Source organism: Rattus norvegicus, chromosome 3, assembly GCF_021556685.1.
Source record: "Rattus norvegicus strain SHRSP/BbbUtx chromosome 3, alternate assembly SHRSP_T2T, whole genome shotgun sequence".
NCBI classification, from domain to species: Eukaryota; Metazoa; Chordata; class Mammalia; order Rodentia; family Muridae; genus Rattus; species Rattus norvegicus.
The window spans coordinates 7,352,499-7,372,211 of NC_141536.1; the positions used below are offsets into that span (position 1 = coordinate 7,352,499).

Genomic DNA, 19,713 nt, shown 5'->3' on the forward strand with positions numbered 1-19,713 from the left:
CAAGACAGCAGCTTCTGGACAGACAACTTGAGCCTGCACAGCCAGGACTCGGACCTGACCTCCTTGGGCAAGGACAGTGCTCTGCCTGCATGGTCTGCTGGGGAGAAACAGACTCAGCTGGGGAGGAGGCAAGGCAGCCAGCTTATTCCTGAACTTTCTCTGGGAAGGAGGTGTGGGCAGACGTATGGAATTGGCACTGTACTATCGATTAGAACAGGCTCCTGGGCCTCTCTCGTCTCTGCCGTCTGTCTGAGCTGGCACTAAGGCCACCACAGTTTAACAGCGTCCTCCTCCACCCTGAGTAATTTTGCTTTGAGAGAGGTCGGGGTGGTATCTGGGCAGCTAGTGGCCACCCACACCGAGGCACTGGAGGTATAAGCTGTTTCTTGGTTGGAGACGGCACATCCTGGCCTGTGGTGTAGTGTGCTTGGCTCTCTGGGAGGATGAGGGTGGTTCTTCTGATTGCTGCTCTTCTTGCTTTGGTCTCTATGGCCTGGCTGCAGGCAGTGTGGCTGGGAAGGCTGGACCCTAAGCAGGTAACAGTCTTTTGGGCACAGGTCCTTGGGCAGCAGGTCCTAGGGACCAGGCCCCACCTTTGAGGCCACACGGCTTTTGGGTACGTAAAAGCATGGGTGGAGGGAGTTGGAGTTGTGTGACAGAGGGAGCTTTGAGGGAGGACAGCCAGGTGTCTTAGCTGATGCTTCCTCTAGCTCCTCGGGCCCTGGTACATCCTGGCCGTGGCCTCCCGTGCAAAGGACTTCATGGTGGAGAAGGACATGAGGAATGTAGAAGGTGTCGTGGTGACTCTTACTCCAGATAACAGATTGAGAGTTCAGTCCTCTCGGCATGGGTGAGTCGGTAATCCCTGTGTTAAGCTTCCTCACAAAGAGCACCATCACCTGAGGGAGGGGCTACAGGGTTGGTCTACCTGTGCGCTCCCGGATGCAAGGCAGGTACCCCATGTTCCCCACCCCACTGTGCTCTCCAGGGCAGGCTCCCTGTCCCCCTGGGCTCCCAGGTTACTCTCCTATCTCCCCTGAGCTCCCCAGACTTACGCTTTCTGCATCGGTTGCACTTCCTCTCCTCACTGGACTCTGGCTCATTCACTTCTTGCCAGCCTCTTGAACCTGTGTCTCCGGCCTCTATACTCTGTTGTTCTTGATGGCTTGGCTGGCCCTGGTCTGCATGCGGCTTTTTTTCCCCGTGGGTCTTCTGGAGTCTGTGAAGTTGGTTCATGTGCTCAGGGCCACCCGGTTCGTCACAGAATCAATCTCTTCAGCAAGAAGGTCACCAAGGCTTCATGCCAGTGGCTTGTGGGGTCAAGCTGTCCTTGTCTAGTTGGGATAACACATACAGCAGGCCCTGGAGGGCCTGGTAGGAGTGGTGGGGAGGTGGAATCTCTCTCTGTCTCTGTCTCTCCCTGGCTGTCCTGGAACTTGCTCTGTGGAGCTGCCATACTCTCTACTGACTGATCAGGCTGGCCTTGGACTGAGATGTACAAGTCCCTCTGCCTTTGGAGTGCTGAGATTTAAGGAATTTGCCACCACTGCCAGGCTAGGACCAATGTCTCTTACATGTGGCTCAATTGGTCTGACAGGCTGGCTGCTTGGTGAGGACCTGAGCCACTGAGACAGCCTGGGGCTCAGAGAAAGCCTTTCTTTCCTCCTGAGTAGTCTGCTCGAGAAGGGGGTAGCCGGGCCTCTTTCACTGTGGACCTGGGAGGGCACGGAGAAGCAGGGGCAGAGAGGTCTCATTTAAGGTACCTCTTCTGTGTAGCTTTTATGAACACCAGACCACATATCTGGCCAAGTTGCTCAACAGTGAATGGGTGGGTGGGTTCCTGTGAGGCCAGCAGAACAAAACACTCACAGGAATCTGGTCAGGCTTGGGCCCATGCAGGATGGGATGGGTCTCAGGGGAGCCAAGGGCTCTTCTGTCAGTTCTTTCTTTGTTGCTCTTTGAAATGTATTGGGAAGTTAAAACCTGCAGTCTGCAAAGGCAGGCAGCTGAATCCTTTTCTTCCACTTCGTTTCGGTCAGCTAGTCTTGTCCAGCCAGGGCTTTTGTATCGTGACTCCCACTTTGTAGAGTGTTTTGTCACCCTATGTCTTAGAGATCACTCTTGCCTCCTGCACCACTATCTTCCCAAATGGAAAGTTTATCCCCAGGAGGCAGCCTTCCATCACCATGACGAAATACCCAAGATAAACAATTTATAAGGATGGAGGTTTATGTAGGCTCATGAGTTCGAAGGTTCCAGTCCCTGGTTACCCACTGACCCTGTTGCTTTGAGACTATGGTGGCTTGGTCCATCATGGTAGAGGACATATGGAGGAGGAAGCTCACTTCATGGTGCTAGGAAGGGAGAGAGAAAAAGACAAGAGAGAGGGGGTAGGGAAGAAAAGAGTCATCTCAGTTTCACTTTGAGGGACTCATCTCCAGTGACCAGACTTCCTCTCACCAGACTCTACCTGTTCCCTCCAGTACTGGCAGAGGCAGGAAGCTTACACATGGCCTCTGGGAACATTCCAGATCTACACTGCAACATCTGGTACCACAGGTCCCCATCCCCTCCCCAGCCAATGAGACCTCCTCTGTGCTTTCTGTCTCCCCCCAAGGACTGGAGACCCCCGAGAAATCTTCCTATAGAGACTGTCCTGTTGTAATTGGTGCTGCCCGTGCCTCCACCTCCTCAAGACAGGAGGAGATGGCTCACCACCCAACACATGCGCCTGTCCCTGATACAGAGAGCCTCAAACGTGTGTAGGTTCTTTCCTAGTGAGCTCTCTTTAAATAGTATGTATATTTTTTCTATAATGTTTCTTACTTGTTTGTGAGAAGTGGGAATTTAAGCAATTAATTAGTCTGTTATTCAAAACTAGTTACAAATATTTATTTCCCAGTTTGATTTTCTGATGGGGGAGACTTTTTCTTTTTTTTCTTTTTCCAGAGCTGAGGACCGAGCCCAGGGCCTTGTGCTTGCTAGGCAAGTGCTCTACTACTGAGCTAAATCCCCAACCGGGAGACTTTTTCTTAACTGCTGAACTATTTCTCCAGGCCTGAGGGGAACATTTTTTCTATTAAATGCTTTTTATTTTTGCACTAGATATGTGCCAGCCTCTCTTCTGAGGGTTCTATGTGCCATGATGTAGGGAGGGGCTCCTTTCTCTTTCTGATATTTCTAGAATTTTGCCTGGGCTAGAAATGTGAGGTACACTCAGGTTGCTGTGCAGCCACACACTGCTGAATTATGACCTTTATCATAGAGGCATGTCCGGCAAATGTTCTGATTTTAGTTTTCTACTCTGTCTCTTGGACCTGTTGCTTACTTGGATATGGCTGGGGTTCCAGGTGTGCCTCTGTCTGCTGGAACCACATGTGCAGGGCAGCATGTGCAGTACCTCATGTGCAGAGCAGCATGTGCAGGGCCACATATGCAGTGCCTCATGTGCAGGGCTGCATGTGCAGGACCTCATGTGCAGGGCCTCATGTGCAGGGCAGCATGTGGAGGGCCCCATGTGCAGGGCCTCATGTGCAGGGCCTCATGTGCAGGGCAGCATGTGCAGGGCCTCATGTGCAGGGCCCCATGTGCAGGGCCTCATGTGCAGGGCCTCATGTGCAGGGCCCCATGTGCAGGGCCTCATGTGCAGGGCCCCATGTGCAGGGCCCCATGTGCAGGGCCTCATGTGCAGGGCCTCATGTGCAGGGCAGCATGTGCAGGGCCCCATGTGCAGGGCCTTATGTGCAGGGCCTCATGTGCAGGGCAGCATGTGCAGGGCCCCATGTGCAGGGCAGCATGTGCAGGGCCCCATGTGTAGGGCCGCATGTGCAGGGCCTCATGTGCAGGGCCGCATGTGCAGGGCCTCATGTGCAGGGCAGCATGTGCAGGGCCCCATGTGTAGGGCCGCATGTGCAGGGCCTCATGTGCAGGGCCGCATGTGCAGGGCCGCATGTGCAGCTGCTCTTTCAGAACTTCGCCAGCACCTGCCCCTGCAGGCATTTTTGTTCTCAGCAGTCTTTGAAGCCACTTGTTTTGCTCAACAGCCTCCTTGTACTTCTCTCGTGGCTTCTCACCTCAGAGGCCAACGCCATGGGGGTCTCTGGATAGTGGCTTCTCACATGAACTGTAGGCTGATGTCTCTTGAGTCCTCAGTACCCAACAGTGTGGGTCCCTTGGGAAATAAAGGGAAAAGCTGGTGCTTCTCAGACCCCAGGGTGGGGTTTCTGGGTATCCCAGGCACCGAGAAAGAGGTGAGGCCTTCCCCACTGGTGGACCGGTGTGACTCTGAGATGCCCTTCTCCCTTTTTTTCTAGGCCAGATGGGTGTCATCAGAGCATCGTGGAGCTGCTGAAGCAAGATTCCCGATGGGTGTTTGAGAATCCCTGTGAGTGTGGTGGTCCTGGGTCCTGCTCATCAGATGGCCAGGAGGGCCAGCCCTCTGTGCATTCACGCGCTGCGGTTGGCAGGAAAGGAGGCCACTCTGCTCCAGAGCTCTGGCACAGCTCTGTGGGCAGCTAATGGGTTCAGCAGTCAGGACGTGGGGGCCAATCCTCAGTGGGAAAGAGGCCCCTGAGCAGAGGTCTTAAGACCTTAATTCCCTAATGTGTGCCCAGATGCCCGTGGGTGATCCCTGGGCTCCTTTGTGGGTTCAGAAGGAAAAGAACCTGGTTAGTAGTGTTCTTCCTCCAATAGGATAGGACTGGGGGAGGGTGACCCACTTGGTCTTTAGTCACCCCAGGCTGAGATGGGACAAGCACTCAGCCGTCCATCTGTTGACCAGCAACCAACAACTGCTTCTTGCTGGCACAGTGTAGGGGTCAAGGACCTGGGGACAGGGCTTGAGACCTCTGCTGAGGTTAGATAAAGTCTTACCCTAAAGCTGTTCCCATCGTAATGGCCAATTCCAGTTTCACACCCGGTTGGCATGATGGCCCTGCTCCCCTTTACCCCAAGACCTTTCACTTGCTTTCTAGCTCTGGGAATATTGGATTATCGGGTACTGGGCACTAACTTCAAAGACTATGCTGTCATCTTCACACAGCTGGAATTTGGGGATGAGGTCTTCAACACAGTGGAGTTGTACAGTAAGTGGGGTCTGGCAAGGTCGCTCAGGGTCCTTGGTACTCTACACCCAGGTGAGTGCTCTGTGTCCTCAGCCCCTAGTGAGGAACATACAGGGCCAAACCCCTAGCAACCCTGAGGTTGGCTAGGGATTGGGGTAAAGAAAGGGGCGGGGTCACAGCCACACGCTGGTCACCTCTCAGAGGCTGCTCCTTCATGACCAGGTCGGACAGAGATAGCCAGCCATCAGGCCATGAAGCTGTTCACCAAATGGAGCCAGGGTTTGGGCTTCTTGTCTCAACAGCAGGCCCAGCTGCAGAAGGACTGTGAGTGTCACCACTAAGGGCCTCAGGGGAACACAGGGAGTTCTGGTGCACAAAAGGCGTGACCAGGGTGGCGGCGGCACATCTCTCGCTTTCACTGATGTGTAGCGCTTCAAGGGATCAGCTATGCCTTGTCACAGTCAGACTTGCATGGACAGCTTCTTCAAAAGAGGCTTGTGGGTAGGGTCCTGGGAGCTGTTACAGCCCCATCCTCACAACCAGCTTGGTTCTTCCACAGTCACTTGTGCACACAAGATCCTCCAGGTAGGCTGCCTTTCTGTTCATCACTCTCAGCTCCTTGGGGAGCAGGAGGAGCCTGGGCCTCTGGGTGGACCATCTTCAAAGGTCGTGTAGCCCATGGCTCTGACGGTGGGAAGGTGACAGAAGGTGGGGACGATGGCTATCACGAGCTTAATCCCAACACCTGCCCTGGTTTTCAGTGAATGCCACACCCTGGAGATAGCCCCACAGCATCCTGGTATTCTGGTGGAGATGGGCAGGCGCTGCCTTTGCAGTGGCTGCTGGCACTGGTGTTGGTTAGCTGCTCCCCTGGGCTCTTGCTTGGGTTGAAAATAAAGTGATTTCACAAGCAAACCTGTCACAATGTGTCTTCTCTGGGGCGGTGGGGGGCGTCCCCTGTGCTGTGGAAGAGGACATCACCAGAGATCAGACCATGGAACCACAGTGCCAGCTCAGAGACAAAAGAATCTGCAAGAATTCCCTTGCTAGAGTTCTTGAGCCTGAAGACAGGACTGGTAGGTTTTCACTGGGGGCAAGATATAGCCCCTGGAAAGGCAGAGGCTGAGGTGCCCAGCTAGGTAAGAGCTCTGTTGAGCCGGTCAGGACATTATTAAGGCAGCCACTGGGCTATCAGAATCCAACATCTATGCCTTGCATGGATGTGGACAGCAGGAGAGCACAGAGAGCAGGAGAGCACAGAGAGCAGGAGAGCACAGTAGCATTCTACAACAGCCTAGTAGGGGTTAGCATACTCAGGCTGCCTAGCAGGAGCATACAGAATCCACAGTCGGTCTAGCAGGGGAGGTCGGTATCTGTGAGCTTCCTATCAAGGGGACACAGTCAGGGCTCCAGCTCTTCTTTTTCTGCCCATGGCTTTAGTGGGCACGGGGGTCATATGGGGGTGATGGTGGTGGTATGGAACTCTCAAAGGCTTGAGGCTGTGGGCCTCATTATAAATGGGATATCAGGTCTGGAAATGGTGGAATGGTGTCATCTATTAGGAAGTAACACAAAAAGGTGGGGTGGGTAAGAGGGAGTGAAAGCTTGTGCACACAGGAGTGCACCTCCCCATCTCTTCCCAGTCCAGGAAGAGCATCAGTATCGCCTCAGACTCTATACATAGCCTTGGGAAGGGAGTCCCAAAGTTTATGCCTAGTGGCCACTCCTTCCCTCTCTGCTGTCCTGTGTGCATGAAAGCCCAAGAGGCTAGTCTCAGACACTCTAGGCTTCTGCCTCTCACCCGGGCTAGGGTTATGAGAGTCCCAAGGCACCAGGGCTAGTTGAGGCCTTCCAGGTCGCAGTAGCTTTAGCACTTCAGTAGTGAGGGGTGTGAGGATCAGCCTCCACATGGCTTCTGAGGACACTGAGGTGTCCATCTTCAGGGTCCTCCCCACCAGCCAATGTCTGCTGCAGCCAACAATGGCCAGGCTGAAGCCCTCAGAAGGAGGGGCCAGCCTGAAGCCACACCTGCCCACCTCTTTCCCTCCAATTGAAGCAGCCCGAGGCCCCAGGGTGGATCCCATTCTAAGACAGCAGATGCAGTGAGATACAGGTTTAAACTGAGCGGTCCAAGCAAAGGATGAAGCTGGAGACGGCCCTGGCCATAGCCCTAGTCCTGGCTGTGGCATCTTGGACACAGGAGTTTTTCCCTAAGGAGGCCCAGACCCTCAACTGGAGCAAGGTGAGCCACATGCCTCTTGGCACCTTCATCAGTGCTAGGGTTAAAGACTGCAAGGACCCGACTCCTGCTGTGAGACCATCTGAGGTAATGTCCCCAGCAGGAGAACACGGCAGCTGTTGAGGCCAGCCGTGTTGGTTACCTGTTCTCTTCCGACACTGGAACCCTGGGACCCCTTCACAGACACCTCTACAAAGGAGCTGAGGGCTGTAAGAGGAACAGCAGGGTGGAGAGCCAAGCGCTTGATGCGCCCTGAAGCAGGACTCTAGGCACAGTGGCTAGCCTCACAGTGTGAATAGCATACACAACCACAGAGCTGTTAGGAGCAAGGGATTTGCTGCAGGGAAGAACTAGGTGGCTAGTGGCTCAGAGACAAGTGGAAGGACTGAGCATTCATGTCACACAGAGGCCAAGAGGGAGAGAGGGGGCCTCTGAGGTGGGTAGGAGGGACCCAGCCCAGGCTTCAGCCTCTGCGGCACCTGACCAGCCAAGCACCGGCTCCTGTCTAGCCTAGCCTGGGACAGGGTAGCGCTCCCTTGTAGATACAGATGTGGTCTGGGTCTTGGGAAAGAATCACTTACTGGGTCTGCTGTCTGTCTGTCTGTCTGGGAGCTTGGACAGGCATCATGGTGTGGCAGCTCCGACAATGTCCTTCCCCCATGCCTCTGCAGTTTTCAGGCTTCTGGTACATTCTTGCCATCGCCACAGACACCCAGGGGTTCCTACCGGCTAGAGACAAGAGGAAGCTGGGGGCATCTGTGGTCAAGGTGCACAAAACAGGCCAGATCAGGGTGGTCATCGCCTTCAGCCGGTAAGGGGTTGTGCAGCTCAGGGTGGTCATCGCCTTCAGCTAGTGGGCAGGTGTGATGTGCGTGTGGTCCTGGCACGCCTCTGCAGGATAGTCAGGTCAGTTCTCAGCCCAAAGGAAGCAGTGTGGAGTCCCAAGAGGAAACAGCCTTGTCAGACGCTTCCACTTCCTCTTTGCCCCCTAAAGCCCAAGGAGTGATTTAGGGAGAAATAGTGGGTGGCAGAGAGCAGGTACTGGGAATAGATCTTTCAGCTGTGGGCAGGCCTTTGCCCAAATTAGAAGATTCTTCTCCAAACTGGCTACCTTGCCTCCCTAAACCCCATCCCTGGGCTCTAGGGACAGAGGGTGAGTAGACTGGGAGAAGTTAGTGGTAGAAGGTGGCAGGCAGTAGATAAGTGGCTGCAGCTCACAGAATCTGTCCTCTAGGCCTCGGGGATGCCAGTCCAGGGAGGTGACTCTGAAGAAAGACAGGAAGAGACCTGTGTTCAGGAATGCCCGTGAGTAGGATGTCTGGGCCATGGAGAACTGAATACATGGCAGTCAGGCCAGACACCCAGGCCAGATGGGCAGGATGCCTGTGGTTCCAGAGCTGGCTGAGTTCTTTTGAATGGCCTGGCCTGGGAGGTGAGGTCAGTGAGGGCTCTGTACTGTGGGTGGGCACGGATGTGCAGGCACCAGTGACCATTTGCATCTCTCTTGCAGTCAGGGGGGTAAAGGGCTTCCATGTGCTGTCCACTGACTACACCTACGGCCTGGTATACCTCCGCCTGGGGCGTGCAGGCAGCAACTACAAGAGCCTGCTGCTTTTCAGTGAGTACCCTGTGCAGAGTCAGTCACCTTTGGGTGTCCGAGCCATGGCAGTGGGGTGCTCAAGGACCAGAGACACAGAGGTGGGGGAGGGTGAAGGGAAGACAAGGCTGGCCAACCGGGAGGGAGGATGTCTGGTGAAGGTGGTCTGGGAGGGGCTGTAGAAATAGAGCTTGTGTGTGCGTAGGACTGGAGATGGTGTCAATGGGGTAAGTCGATGGGAGACCCTGACCAGAGGAGGTCTAGATGCGAGAGCTGCAGTGAGACAGCCTTACGTGTGAGCGTTGGGGTGCGGCCCGAGAGGAGGCAGAAACTGGGAGTGTGAGTTCTGAGTTCTGGGAAACGGAGTGTTAGGATTTAGGTGGCTGAACCTGGTGGGGACAGGGAGTGTTAGGGAAAGTATTGGGGAGGGTGGATAGAGGTGACATAGCGGGGCACAGAGGGCACAAGCCTGGGCTACAGAGAGGGATCCTTGGAAAGAGCAGAGCAGAGGAATGTTTAGGGAGCAGCAGGCTTGGATGTGCCCAGGGATGGCTACGGTGGACTATAGGGTCAGAGTGACCGTGAGAGGGAGCACGGAAGATCAGGATGCAGCCCTCCAAATGTCACATGGGGACCCCTGCTGCGCCAATTCTGCCTCTAACTGCAGACAGACAGAACATCTCTAGCTTCCTGAGTCTGCGAGAATTCCTGGACACCTGTCATATTCTACAGCTCACTAAGCAGGCCACCATCCTTCCGAAAGACGGTACCACATGACTTTTACACTCTTCTCATTCTCTGTGTGTGTGTGTGTGTGTGTGTGTGCATGTGTGTGCATGTGTGTGTGTGTGCATGTGTGTGTGTGTGTGCATGTGTGTGCATGTGTGTGCATGTGTGTGCATGTGCATGTGTGTGCATGTGTGTGTGCATGTGTGTGTGCATGTGCATGTGTGTGCATGTGTGTGTGCATGTGTGTGTGCATGTGTGTTTGTGTGTGTAACCATGCGTCTGCAAAATGAGCTGTGAAGATGCCCAGTGTCCTCATTCCCTGCTGAGCCTGCAGGCTTCCTCCAGCCCTGGGTAATCAGGGCTCCATGCAAACAGTGATGGTTCCTGGATTGCAATAAACTCTCTGACACTCAGAATGGAGGCTGCACACCTCTACCCTCTTTAGAATCCAGGGAGGGCGATGGGGGAAAGGGCCCTCATGTGGATTTGCGACAGAGTTGGCAGTCAGGCCTCTCAGCACCTTTGTCCTTGCCCACAGATTCCTGTGCACACACGATCCTGCCTTGACAGCCAGCCACCTTCTGCTTAGCCCTTTGACTTGAGAGTCCTCCAGATCCTGGGAATGCTCTTCTGGGTGGTGGCTGTGACATTCAGTGGCCAGTTCAGAGACATTTGGTGACTGTAGGCCAGTGACTGGCTGGCTGCAGAGAGCTTGAACTGTCTTGAATCTTCCAATCCCAGCAAACTTCCCCTGGGCTGCACTCATGGCCTTCTCTTTGGTCTACCTGCCCTGCAGGGTTCTGGACTTCACCAGAGGCAGAGTTTGGAATTTACCATTACTTTATCCTGGGGAGATCAGAACTGACCTCAGGCTCGCCCTGCTCCCATTTCCTTGTTTTCTTTGGAAAAGTCTTTCTTTATTTGCGGGGCTAGAGATAGCTCAGTGGTTAAGAGAACACATTGCAGAGAACTCAAGTCCAACACCAGCATCCATATTGCGTGGCTCACAACCGCCTGCAACTCCAGCTCCAGGGGATCCAACAGCCTCTCTGGTCTTTGTGGGCACTGCACACACATGTACAACCTGCCACATATACATATAATTAAAAATAAAGATCTTTTAAAAGTTTTCATCTTCTTATGTGCTTTTTTGTTTATTTTTGTTTTGAGTGAGGCCCCACCATGTAGTCCTGGCTGGCTTGGAACTTACTACTTAGCGGGATGGTGGTGGCTCAGGCTTTAATCTCAGCACTCGGGAAGCAGAGGCAGGCAGATACCTCTGTGTTGAGGCTAGCCTGCTCTACAGAGTGAGTCTGAAGATTGCCAGGGCTGCATAGAGAGATTCTGTCTAAACAAACAAACAAACAAACAAACAAACAAAACAAAGTCCAAACCAAACCAAAACTTACGTAGACAAGGCTGGTCTCAAATGTACAGAGATCCGCCTGCTTCTGCCTCCCTAGTGCTGGGACTAAAGCTGTGCCCACATGCAAGCGTTGTTGATGTTATCATGCTCTGTTCTTACCCACCCTGTCCCCTCTCATTTTCCAGCTCCCCCTCCACTGGTCCCCATTTTTTTCTGTCTCTCTCTGTGTTTTAAGAATTTATTGATTTTTAATTTTATGTAAGTTGGTGTTTTTTGACTGCATATTTGTCTGTGTGAGCGTCAGATCCCCTGGGACTGGAGTTACAGACAGACAGTTGTAAACTGCCATGTTGGTACTGGGAATTGAACCTGGGACTTATGGAAGAGCAGGTGGCCAGCCCTCTTAACCACTGAGCCGTCTCTCCAGCCTCTGGTTGATCTCTTATATTTTCATGGTCTCCTATTTTCAACACACACACACACACACACACACACACACACACACACACACACACACACTTTAAATCTGGACCTTGGGGCTGGGGGAAGTGGCTTACTGGTTAAGAACACTTGCTACTCTTCCAGAGGACTCAAGTTCAGCTCCTAGAAGCTAAGTCAGGTGTCTCACAACTGCCAGTAGCCTCAGTTCCAGAGGATCCGGCTCGGTCTTCTGGCCGCAAGGAGAGCTGCACATACATGTGCACACACACAAGCCTACAACAGATAATACAAATCATAATTAAATCTAGACTCTGCTTATGAGGGTCAAGATGCTGTATCCTTTTCCCATTTGGTTTATTCAATCTAACGCCATAATCTCCACTTCCATCTATTTTGCTGCAAATGTCACTGTTTCACTCTTGTTTACGACTGAATAAAATTCTACTGTGTGTGTGTCCCACCCTGATGTACCTGTGCCATATTTCCTTTGTTGGTTCATCTTGATGGGCATCCTGACTGGGCCTGTATCTTGCTCACCGAAGACGTGCATCAATAAACAGAGATACACATGTGTTTCTAGGAGAACTCAGATGGTAGTTTTGTATATTTTCTGTCTAGGAATCTCCATGCTGATTTCCACAGTGGTCATGGTCGCTCCTCTCTATCCCATGACCACTCAGCCATGTTCAGCTACAAGGAGCTGGGACAGAGGTCACCTGGAGACCTCTGGGACCAGCTTGCCTTGTTGCTAGGCTAGCGCTCAGCTTTTCTGTCACTTGCTTTTCCCCAACACTCCAGGCCCTCCTCACCAAGGCAGGCTTTTGTACCAGAGAAACCACCTCAGGTGCTGAGCAGTCCTGTGTGGCCATGTACTGTAGCCGTATTCCACTTTGAACCCACCATGTGGGTAAAAGATCACAACAGTGCTGGCCCACAGACTTCTCCCCTTTTGAGATGTGGGTCCCAGGATGGGATTCAGGTCATAGGGCTTAGCAGCAAGCCCTTTATTTACCCAGTGGCCTCTCTGTCCTTCTAATTTGGCACATAGAATGAACAAAATTGCAGCAAGAACCAGTTCCACCGTCCAGGAGTTCTCAGGGTGCCTCCAGGCTTTGCCGCCTACACCCAAAGACCGGTTACATGGTTGCTGACTGGACTTTCTGAGTAGCTTCACACACAGCTAACTCACATGGAGTTAGCTTGGTCTTTTCAAGTCTTTCACTGAGCTGTTGCAGAACGGAGCTGCGTTTGGAGTTGGTTTGACCCCATTGCTTAACATGATGGCTCTCATTAGCCACGCTGTCACCCGGGGCACGAGGAGGTTTCCACACACTGCAGTGTGAATCCATCCAATGGCCACAAGGCTTGTTCTGCTGGTGGCTTCTTTGATAGTGGTTAGGTTTGCTTAAACATTTTTGGCAGGAGTATCAACGGTAGGTAATCTGTGTCCTTCGTGATGTGACTGATCATGTCCACGGACACAGGATTCTGTTCGTGCTATCTGTGGTGTTTACTAGGTGGCTCTCATGTAAGGTACTTGCCTGCTGTGTTCTTCAGTTCATTACTGTATGTGTGCCGTTCACCAGCCTTTTGGGTCCAGGGCAATTACACATAATTTTTGGCTTATGAATGAAAACAGAAGCCCAGGAGTCTATACTAGAGGAAGGCTGTTGATGTCAGGCATGGCTTCAAGATCTCCTGGTAAGGATCTAAAACCAAAGTATGATGGGAGGTTGGCAGTCAACATCAGGCATGGACCTAACCCTCCTGGGGAAAGGACCCAGGGTTCAAGTATGGTGGGGACTTAAGCACCCCTTATGGTCTAGGTGTGTCACGGGGAGCTGAGCTTGGGGTTCCTGTCTCTTCCTCTGATAGCTTAGGTCCTTAATATTTGACAGATGGTGTCCACTGCTGAGCGAAGAACAGCCATGCCTTGCCATCTAGTCTTAACAATCTCTAGATTATCATTTCATCAGTGGATAAGATCACTATGTTCTAGGGGCCTCAGACTCCTTGTCTTCCTGCCTGCTGGGCCCTAACAGAGATGGGAGAGGAGGAGAAGGGGTAGAGAGAGAAGGAGAAGAAGAGGAAGATGATGGAGGAGGAGGGGGGGTGGAAGGGGAGGAGGAGGAAGGGCAGGAGGGGGAAGAGGGAGAGGAAAGAGAAGAAGGAGGAGGAGGAGGAAGAGGAGGAGAAGGAGGAGGAAGAAGAGGAGGAGGAGGAAGAGGAGGAGAAGGAGGAGGAGGAAGAGGAGGAGGAGGAAGAGGAAGAGAAGGAGGAGGAAGAGGAGGAGGAGGAAGAGGAGGAGAAGGAGGAGGAGGAAGAGGAGGAGGAGGAAGAGGAGGAGAAGGAGGAGGAGGAAGAGGAGGAGGAGGAGTTGATGTTGGGAGGAGGGGACCTCGGAAGATCCCAGAGGTTGGAACATGAGTCACTTAGTGGGTCTGGATGCCTACATGTGCTTCACAGGGTGGACTCACAGAATCTGTCCCTTTACCCTTGACAGTAACCTCTCTTGAAGTAGCCAGCTAGGTGTGGGCAGAGTTGTCTCAAGTCTCACAGAGCCAGCCTTGCAGATCCCAATGCTGTGTGCAACAGCCTAACCTTGGTTCACACACGAGCCTGGTAAGGTTAGATCTATTGCAGGGTCCTGGGAAGAGATTCACAGTCGCTGTGGCCTCAGGAGCTTTTAAAATGCCATTTCCCTGACTCATTTCATAGAGGCAGCAGCACAGTTGGGATTCTCCCTGCCTTGTGGGGTGGGTGTGTGTGTGTGTGTGTGTGTGTGTGTGTGTGTGTGTGTATGCCTGTGTGCATGTGTGAGTATGTGTGTGCACAAGTGTGTGTATAAGCGTGTATGTGTGTGCATCTGTGTGTGCATGCACGTGTGTGTGTGTGCATGTGTGTGTTTGTGTGTGCGTGCATGTGTGTGTGAGCATGTGTGTTTGGAAGAGAGAGCCCCACATTACCAGGTCACGGGTGAGTCATGGATGAGCATATGTAACCATAATACCATATGCGTAACATATGCTGTCTGTTACTCCAGAGACTGATTAATGAACAGGGACAGGAAGAGAAGTAAGGGGAAAAGCGCAATGTCATAAATCTCTGAGACAAGGCTGATCACCTGGCCAGAAGGACAAGATTTTGGGGTGATTATTTGTCCCAAATAATCCTTTGTCCCAGTTTTCTATAAAACATACCAGAGAGAGTAAGAGAGAGCAGGGGTGAGCTCAGGCAAGGCTGTCTCCCCTGGCTTCCGTGCTTGCCGCTCTGAGTAAAGTACAATTTAAAGAATCCTTCCTTGTCTCTGCTCATCGAGCGTGCAGTGGCAGACTAGGGCAGTTATTGAATTTGAGCAGCACGTAGAGGTGAACCTGTGACTGATGTAGTAACATGACAGATAAGGACGGGTACAGGGGACTCACAGTCGACCCCTCGTGTGAAGCTCTGGCCTGCAGTGATGATATGGGGAGAGTGCCTTACCATATGAGGACACACCCTGTCACCCTGTCATCTGGGAGGAGGCTTTCTTCAGAATTTCATCACATGGGAGCCTCTTGGACTATCGCCTCCAGAACTTTGAGACATAAATGCTTCTTAGGCCTCTGTCTAGGGCCCTTGGTTGTAGTATCCCCAGCTGACCTATACGCACAGGAGAACCATAGGTAACCCACAAGCTCTCAGCTTTGCCTGGGGACTTGGTCTCTGAGGGGAGGACACTCTTGGAGAGCCTCTTTCCACTTGGCCTTTCTGAGTGTGTGTGTGAGACAATGAAAGCCCTTCCTGTGGGAAGGTGGAGCAACTGGGCATGGCAGAGGGAGCCTCGCCCACAGGGCTGGAAGATCACCAGTGACCGTGCTCTGTAAAACAGACAGGGTTTATCCTGAGCTCAGCCCACAGGTCCGGAGCCTCTGGGATCTCTTTCTGCTTCCTAGATCAATGTGTTCCCCTGAACCCCATCCTTACCACCTGGCTCAGTTTCCCGAAAGTCCTGGCTACATCTCTCAGGTCTGGGGTTTCTGCACTTCAGGGCAGGAGCAGATCTCAATGACTTCATTCTGCAGAGACCGTAAAAGTGAATCGCCACAGACAGCTGCTGACACACACATTCACAACAGTGCACACTCATGTTGTGGGAGCATTGCACCCTGACAAACAGCTCCATTAGCACACTGATGTATGCACAGAATGCAAATTCTCATGCCGACACACGCTCCAGGATACATAATGCCCACACCCCATCTTGAGCACAGCATGCTTACCTGCATACACACCCAGTCATATGCATATATGCAGAATGTACATACGTGGGCTTGGACACCTACACAGGCACATGTATGTTCACAATGACCACACATGTATAATATATGCATATGTGTATAACATACACATTCATTCACATGCATGCATATTCACCCATACACACACATGCATGCTTACACATGCACACACATGTGCACATACACTCCTAGCTCCATCTCTAGCTCAGAGCAGAGCCAGCCATGCTAGCTTGCAGTGGAGGAGGGCATGTCTAGAAGGTTCTGTTTGCCCGTTGTAATCAGCATTCTGTTGGGTAGTGGGGGTCTAGGTTGGGGTAGTGGGTGTCTAGTGTAGGGAATGGCCCAAAGCCACAGTGGCAGAACCACAAGTTTGGTCAGTCTTCCTGTAGTTTCAGAAGGCACTTATATGGGCCCAGGCACCATAGAGGCCCAAGTCTCTGATGGTCCAGTTACTTTGATGCGGTCTTTGCTAAAGGGGGAGCCTAAGACAGCCTGATGGACCTTTCGGGGGAGGATCTGTAGAAGGAAACTTGATAGTGCCATAGATCTGAGGATGAGGGGCTAACTCTCAGGAGCATGAACCAGAGGGGCTGGTTAGCCTGCTGCAGGTCAGACCTGCCTGGAGACCTGCCCAGCCACTGCAGGGGCGTCCTGAGCTGCAGAAACAACTTTTACCACCTGGGCTGCTCAAAACAAGAGACATGTACACACTCCAACTCTACAGACTCCAAGGTGAAGTCTGGGGCACCAGGACTGTGCTCCCTTGTGGGGCTCTGGGGATGGTCCTTAAGGTTTCTCCAAACCCTTAGTGATGTCACAGGGTCCTCATGCCAGGGTCATTCGAAGTGGATTCCTGAGTGACCTGGATGACCTGGGGCCGAGGAAGAGCTGACAAGGAAGTCTTTGATAGCCCTTCCTCACTTTTGAAGCTCGAAGGGCTGGTTCATTCGCCTCCTGGGAATGTGCTTCCTGGAAGGCAACCAATCATATTGATTCTTGATTCAGAAGCCTTAGGCGCAGTTCTGGAAATGACCACTGGGGGCATCACTGTCTACAGTGCTCAACAGAGCAAGAGGAATCAGGGAAGAAGAGCCTTTGGGGCATACTGTGTGCCTGCCTCACCCAAAGGGACCTTTATCTCCAGCATTCCAGGGCAGGGTGATCCTCTCAGAGGTGGGGAATGAGTCCAGGCATGTACAAACAGGCAGTGTGACCTTGTTCAGGGTCAGAGCCGAAATACCATCGATTCCTTCCTCCTTAAAAGAGGTTCATGTTGCTTAGGCCACTGTTTTGGGGGTTCATTCATTCCCTCGTTCCTGCAACGATGACCCAGCCATCTTTTCATCTGCCTAATCATCCACCTGTCAACCGATGCCCTCGGGTTTCTGCCCTCTGTCCGGCTCTGTAGCTTGCTCTGCTGTCCTGACTCACAATGAGCTACTTTTTGGAATGCCTGTACACAAGAGGGGTGTGGTCCCAGGGTTATCAGGGACAATGGTTGCTGGAACCACTCATACTTAAATGTCAAAGATTGAATTGATACTTAAACTCACTGGATCAGTATGGTGAGACTAATTTTGGTCTGGCTTTGTAAACGTTTGCAGGTGGAACTTCAAGTGCACGTCTGTCAACAACATAGGGGCAGCCATAAGCGTTACCAAGCCCCTGGAGAAATGGGGACCCCTGGACTTTACATATGGGACTGTGAGGTGATGCAGTCACTGTGCCAAGCAACCTTCCAGATCTCCAGATGTCAGGGTGGAGAGAGATCCTGACTGGGCAGCTCGGTACCTAGGAGTATGGATACTGAGAATGTTAAGTCCACATGAATATGTGTATGTGAAGGTCCACATAGCACATTTCCCACGGTGGGATCCATGTTTGTCAACTAAAGAGTAGATGAGTACATATGGTTTGGTTTTTGGTTTTTAGTTTTTCGGAAGGGGTTGGGGAGGGCTTCAGTGAACCATAGGAAAGAACGAAGTTCTGCCACACACTAAACACTTGTAGGTCTGGAAAGTGCTCAGAGCAGAAAACCAGACCTGAGGAGCCACATGGCCGCTGGTATAAAGCTCTAAGTGAGCCTTAACTACCAGGAGAGCCCCCAAGTGAGACACGAGAACAGAGTTTGATGCAAACTCAAGAGGTTTATTTTCCGGCGCATCGGGGATGACCTTTAATCAGTACCTCGTGGCAAGTGACTGGAAGGTGAGCCTGAATGGCTATAACAAGCAGTTTTTATACTTTGTAGGGGTACAGGTTACACCAGCAAGGTTACAGTTTAAACTTATTGGCTAAGCGTATTGACCTTTGAATCTATTGGCTAGCAGCATACGACATGCATTCGAACTCTATCTGGGACCAGACGGTCAGGTGACTATCAGTACATTCTGTGGTTTTTCAAGAATGTCCCTGCTCCTCCTGAGACCTGTGGGTGGAGAATGGAACTTGGCCTAACCTTGATGCGAGGTGGGAAGCTGATACTTGGCCTAATCTTGACCTGAGGCGGTGGGTGTAAAGCTGTCAAAAGCCCTTAGGGTCCTTCACAGGAACTCCATAACCTACCTACTTTCTACCAGGCTAAGCCTTTTAATAGCTCTCACACTTCAGTAGAACTAGGGCCCTTCACTGGCTTCCACCTCTGTGACAGGGCTTACCACAGGGATTGCCTGGCAACTAGAACTGGGGGCTGTGAACCAGCTCTTCCTTACAAGAAGGCTAAGCCAGATGAAGACAAAGTGAATAGTTCTCCATAGACAGTAGAAAATGGAATACATTGTCTGATACCCACTTCCCCGTCAAAGAGCCAAGCTGTCTGAAACCAGCATGGCAGAGATGTGAGGTTGGCTCTCTATGGGTACAGATAACTATGTAAATGGAAACTCGATTCCCTATAGAAGGGCCAAGCCATCTGAAGCCAGCATGTCCCAGACCTGAGCCTGGCTTTCATAGAAACTACTGCCCAGTGGTTTGGGGCAACGACTTCTACAGTATGGTGTGTCTTCTGATGAGTTTTGAAAGGTCAGTTGCTATAGCTTCAAAGGTGTATCTGTTGCCTGTCATGGCTCCTTCTTCCTCAGGCTAAGTCAGCAGTGGCCCTGCCCATGATGGTGCATGGCCATTCTGAGCTCCACGTGTCCCCTGACTCTTCACTATCCCGCACCTCCCTCTCCCTGACATCCACATCACTCTGACTGTTCTGAGGTCTGAGTGGGTGGTTGTTGATTCTCCCAGAGACATATTGAAGCCTGCCCTCCCCCCTTGGATTGTCTTTACTCCTTCAGGAGTCCACTGCCTTGCTGTCAGGTGCTCTCCCGATAGTTCTCAGAATCGTTTCTTACTTGAGGCCATCCTTCCCTCCCCTACGTGAGGAGCTGATCCCACTCCTGTGTGGTCTGGGACTTTCCTGGCTGCTCATGGAGCCCTTGACAGACATTTCTGGAGTTCTTCCTGCATGTGGGGGTTTTCTCCCTGAGTTTCACATGTTGCAGTCATTGCTCTTGACCTCAAGTTCCACTACCATCCCCTCCACTCAGCCAGACCCTGGCCCTCCCTGCTGCGGACATTGGTGTTCAAATTCTCCACAGGTTTCAAGATGCTGTGACAAGAGTGACCACATATTGTTTGTCACCCCAAGGACTCAAAGTCTTTGTTGTTTGTGCTCCATGATATAAAATTGATGCTGCAGATTTCTTGTTTCCTATTTTCTTTTTATCGGTGGTGGATATATAAGTCTATTCTTTGTTTTCCCCTCTGCCGAGGTGGGTTACATTATACCCACATTCTGGCCTGAATCATTGACTGCAGCTTTTCCAGCTGTCTTCCCTGCTGTCTCCAATTCGGTCTTACTATAACAGGTGGAGGGACTCTAAACATGTGCCACATAGTGCTGGGTCAAACCTTCAGGTCTCCCTGTTTCTTCTCACAGAAAAAGCTAATCTCCTTACCCAGTAGCCCATAGCCACCCTCGCTGGTCTTGCCCTCTTAGTGACCGGCTT

General features: G+C 52.0%; 2 protein-coding genes across 3 annotated transcripts; both read left to right on the plus strand.

The window, feature by feature from the left end:
- The first annotated feature begins 413 nt into the window (after positions 1 to 413).
- Positions 414 to 5,978, plus strand: Lcn6 (lipocalin 6). The gene is given in 7 exon segments (NM_001001519.1): positions 414 to 536; positions 711 to 850; positions 4,314 to 4,384; positions 4,974 to 5,084; positions 5,286 to 5,387; positions 5,623 to 5,648; positions 5,825 to 5,978. Coding segments are annotated over 7 exon segments (546 nt in total). The 5' UTR covers positions 414 to 443; the 3' UTR covers positions 5,828 to 5,978.
- A 1,203-nt stretch (positions 5,979 to 7,181) lies between these two features.
- Positions 7,182 to 10,761, plus strand: Lcn10 (lipocalin 10). Of its 2 annotated transcripts, NM_001128137.1 has the most exon segments (6): positions 7,182 to 7,305; positions 7,974 to 8,113; positions 8,537 to 8,607; positions 8,813 to 8,920; positions 9,567 to 9,665; positions 10,167 to 10,761. In NM_001128137.1, coding segments are annotated over 6 exon segments (549 nt in total). In that variant the 5' UTR covers positions 7,182 to 7,203; the 3' UTR covers positions 10,196 to 10,761.
- Positions 10,762 to 19,713: the final 8,952 nt, after the last annotated feature.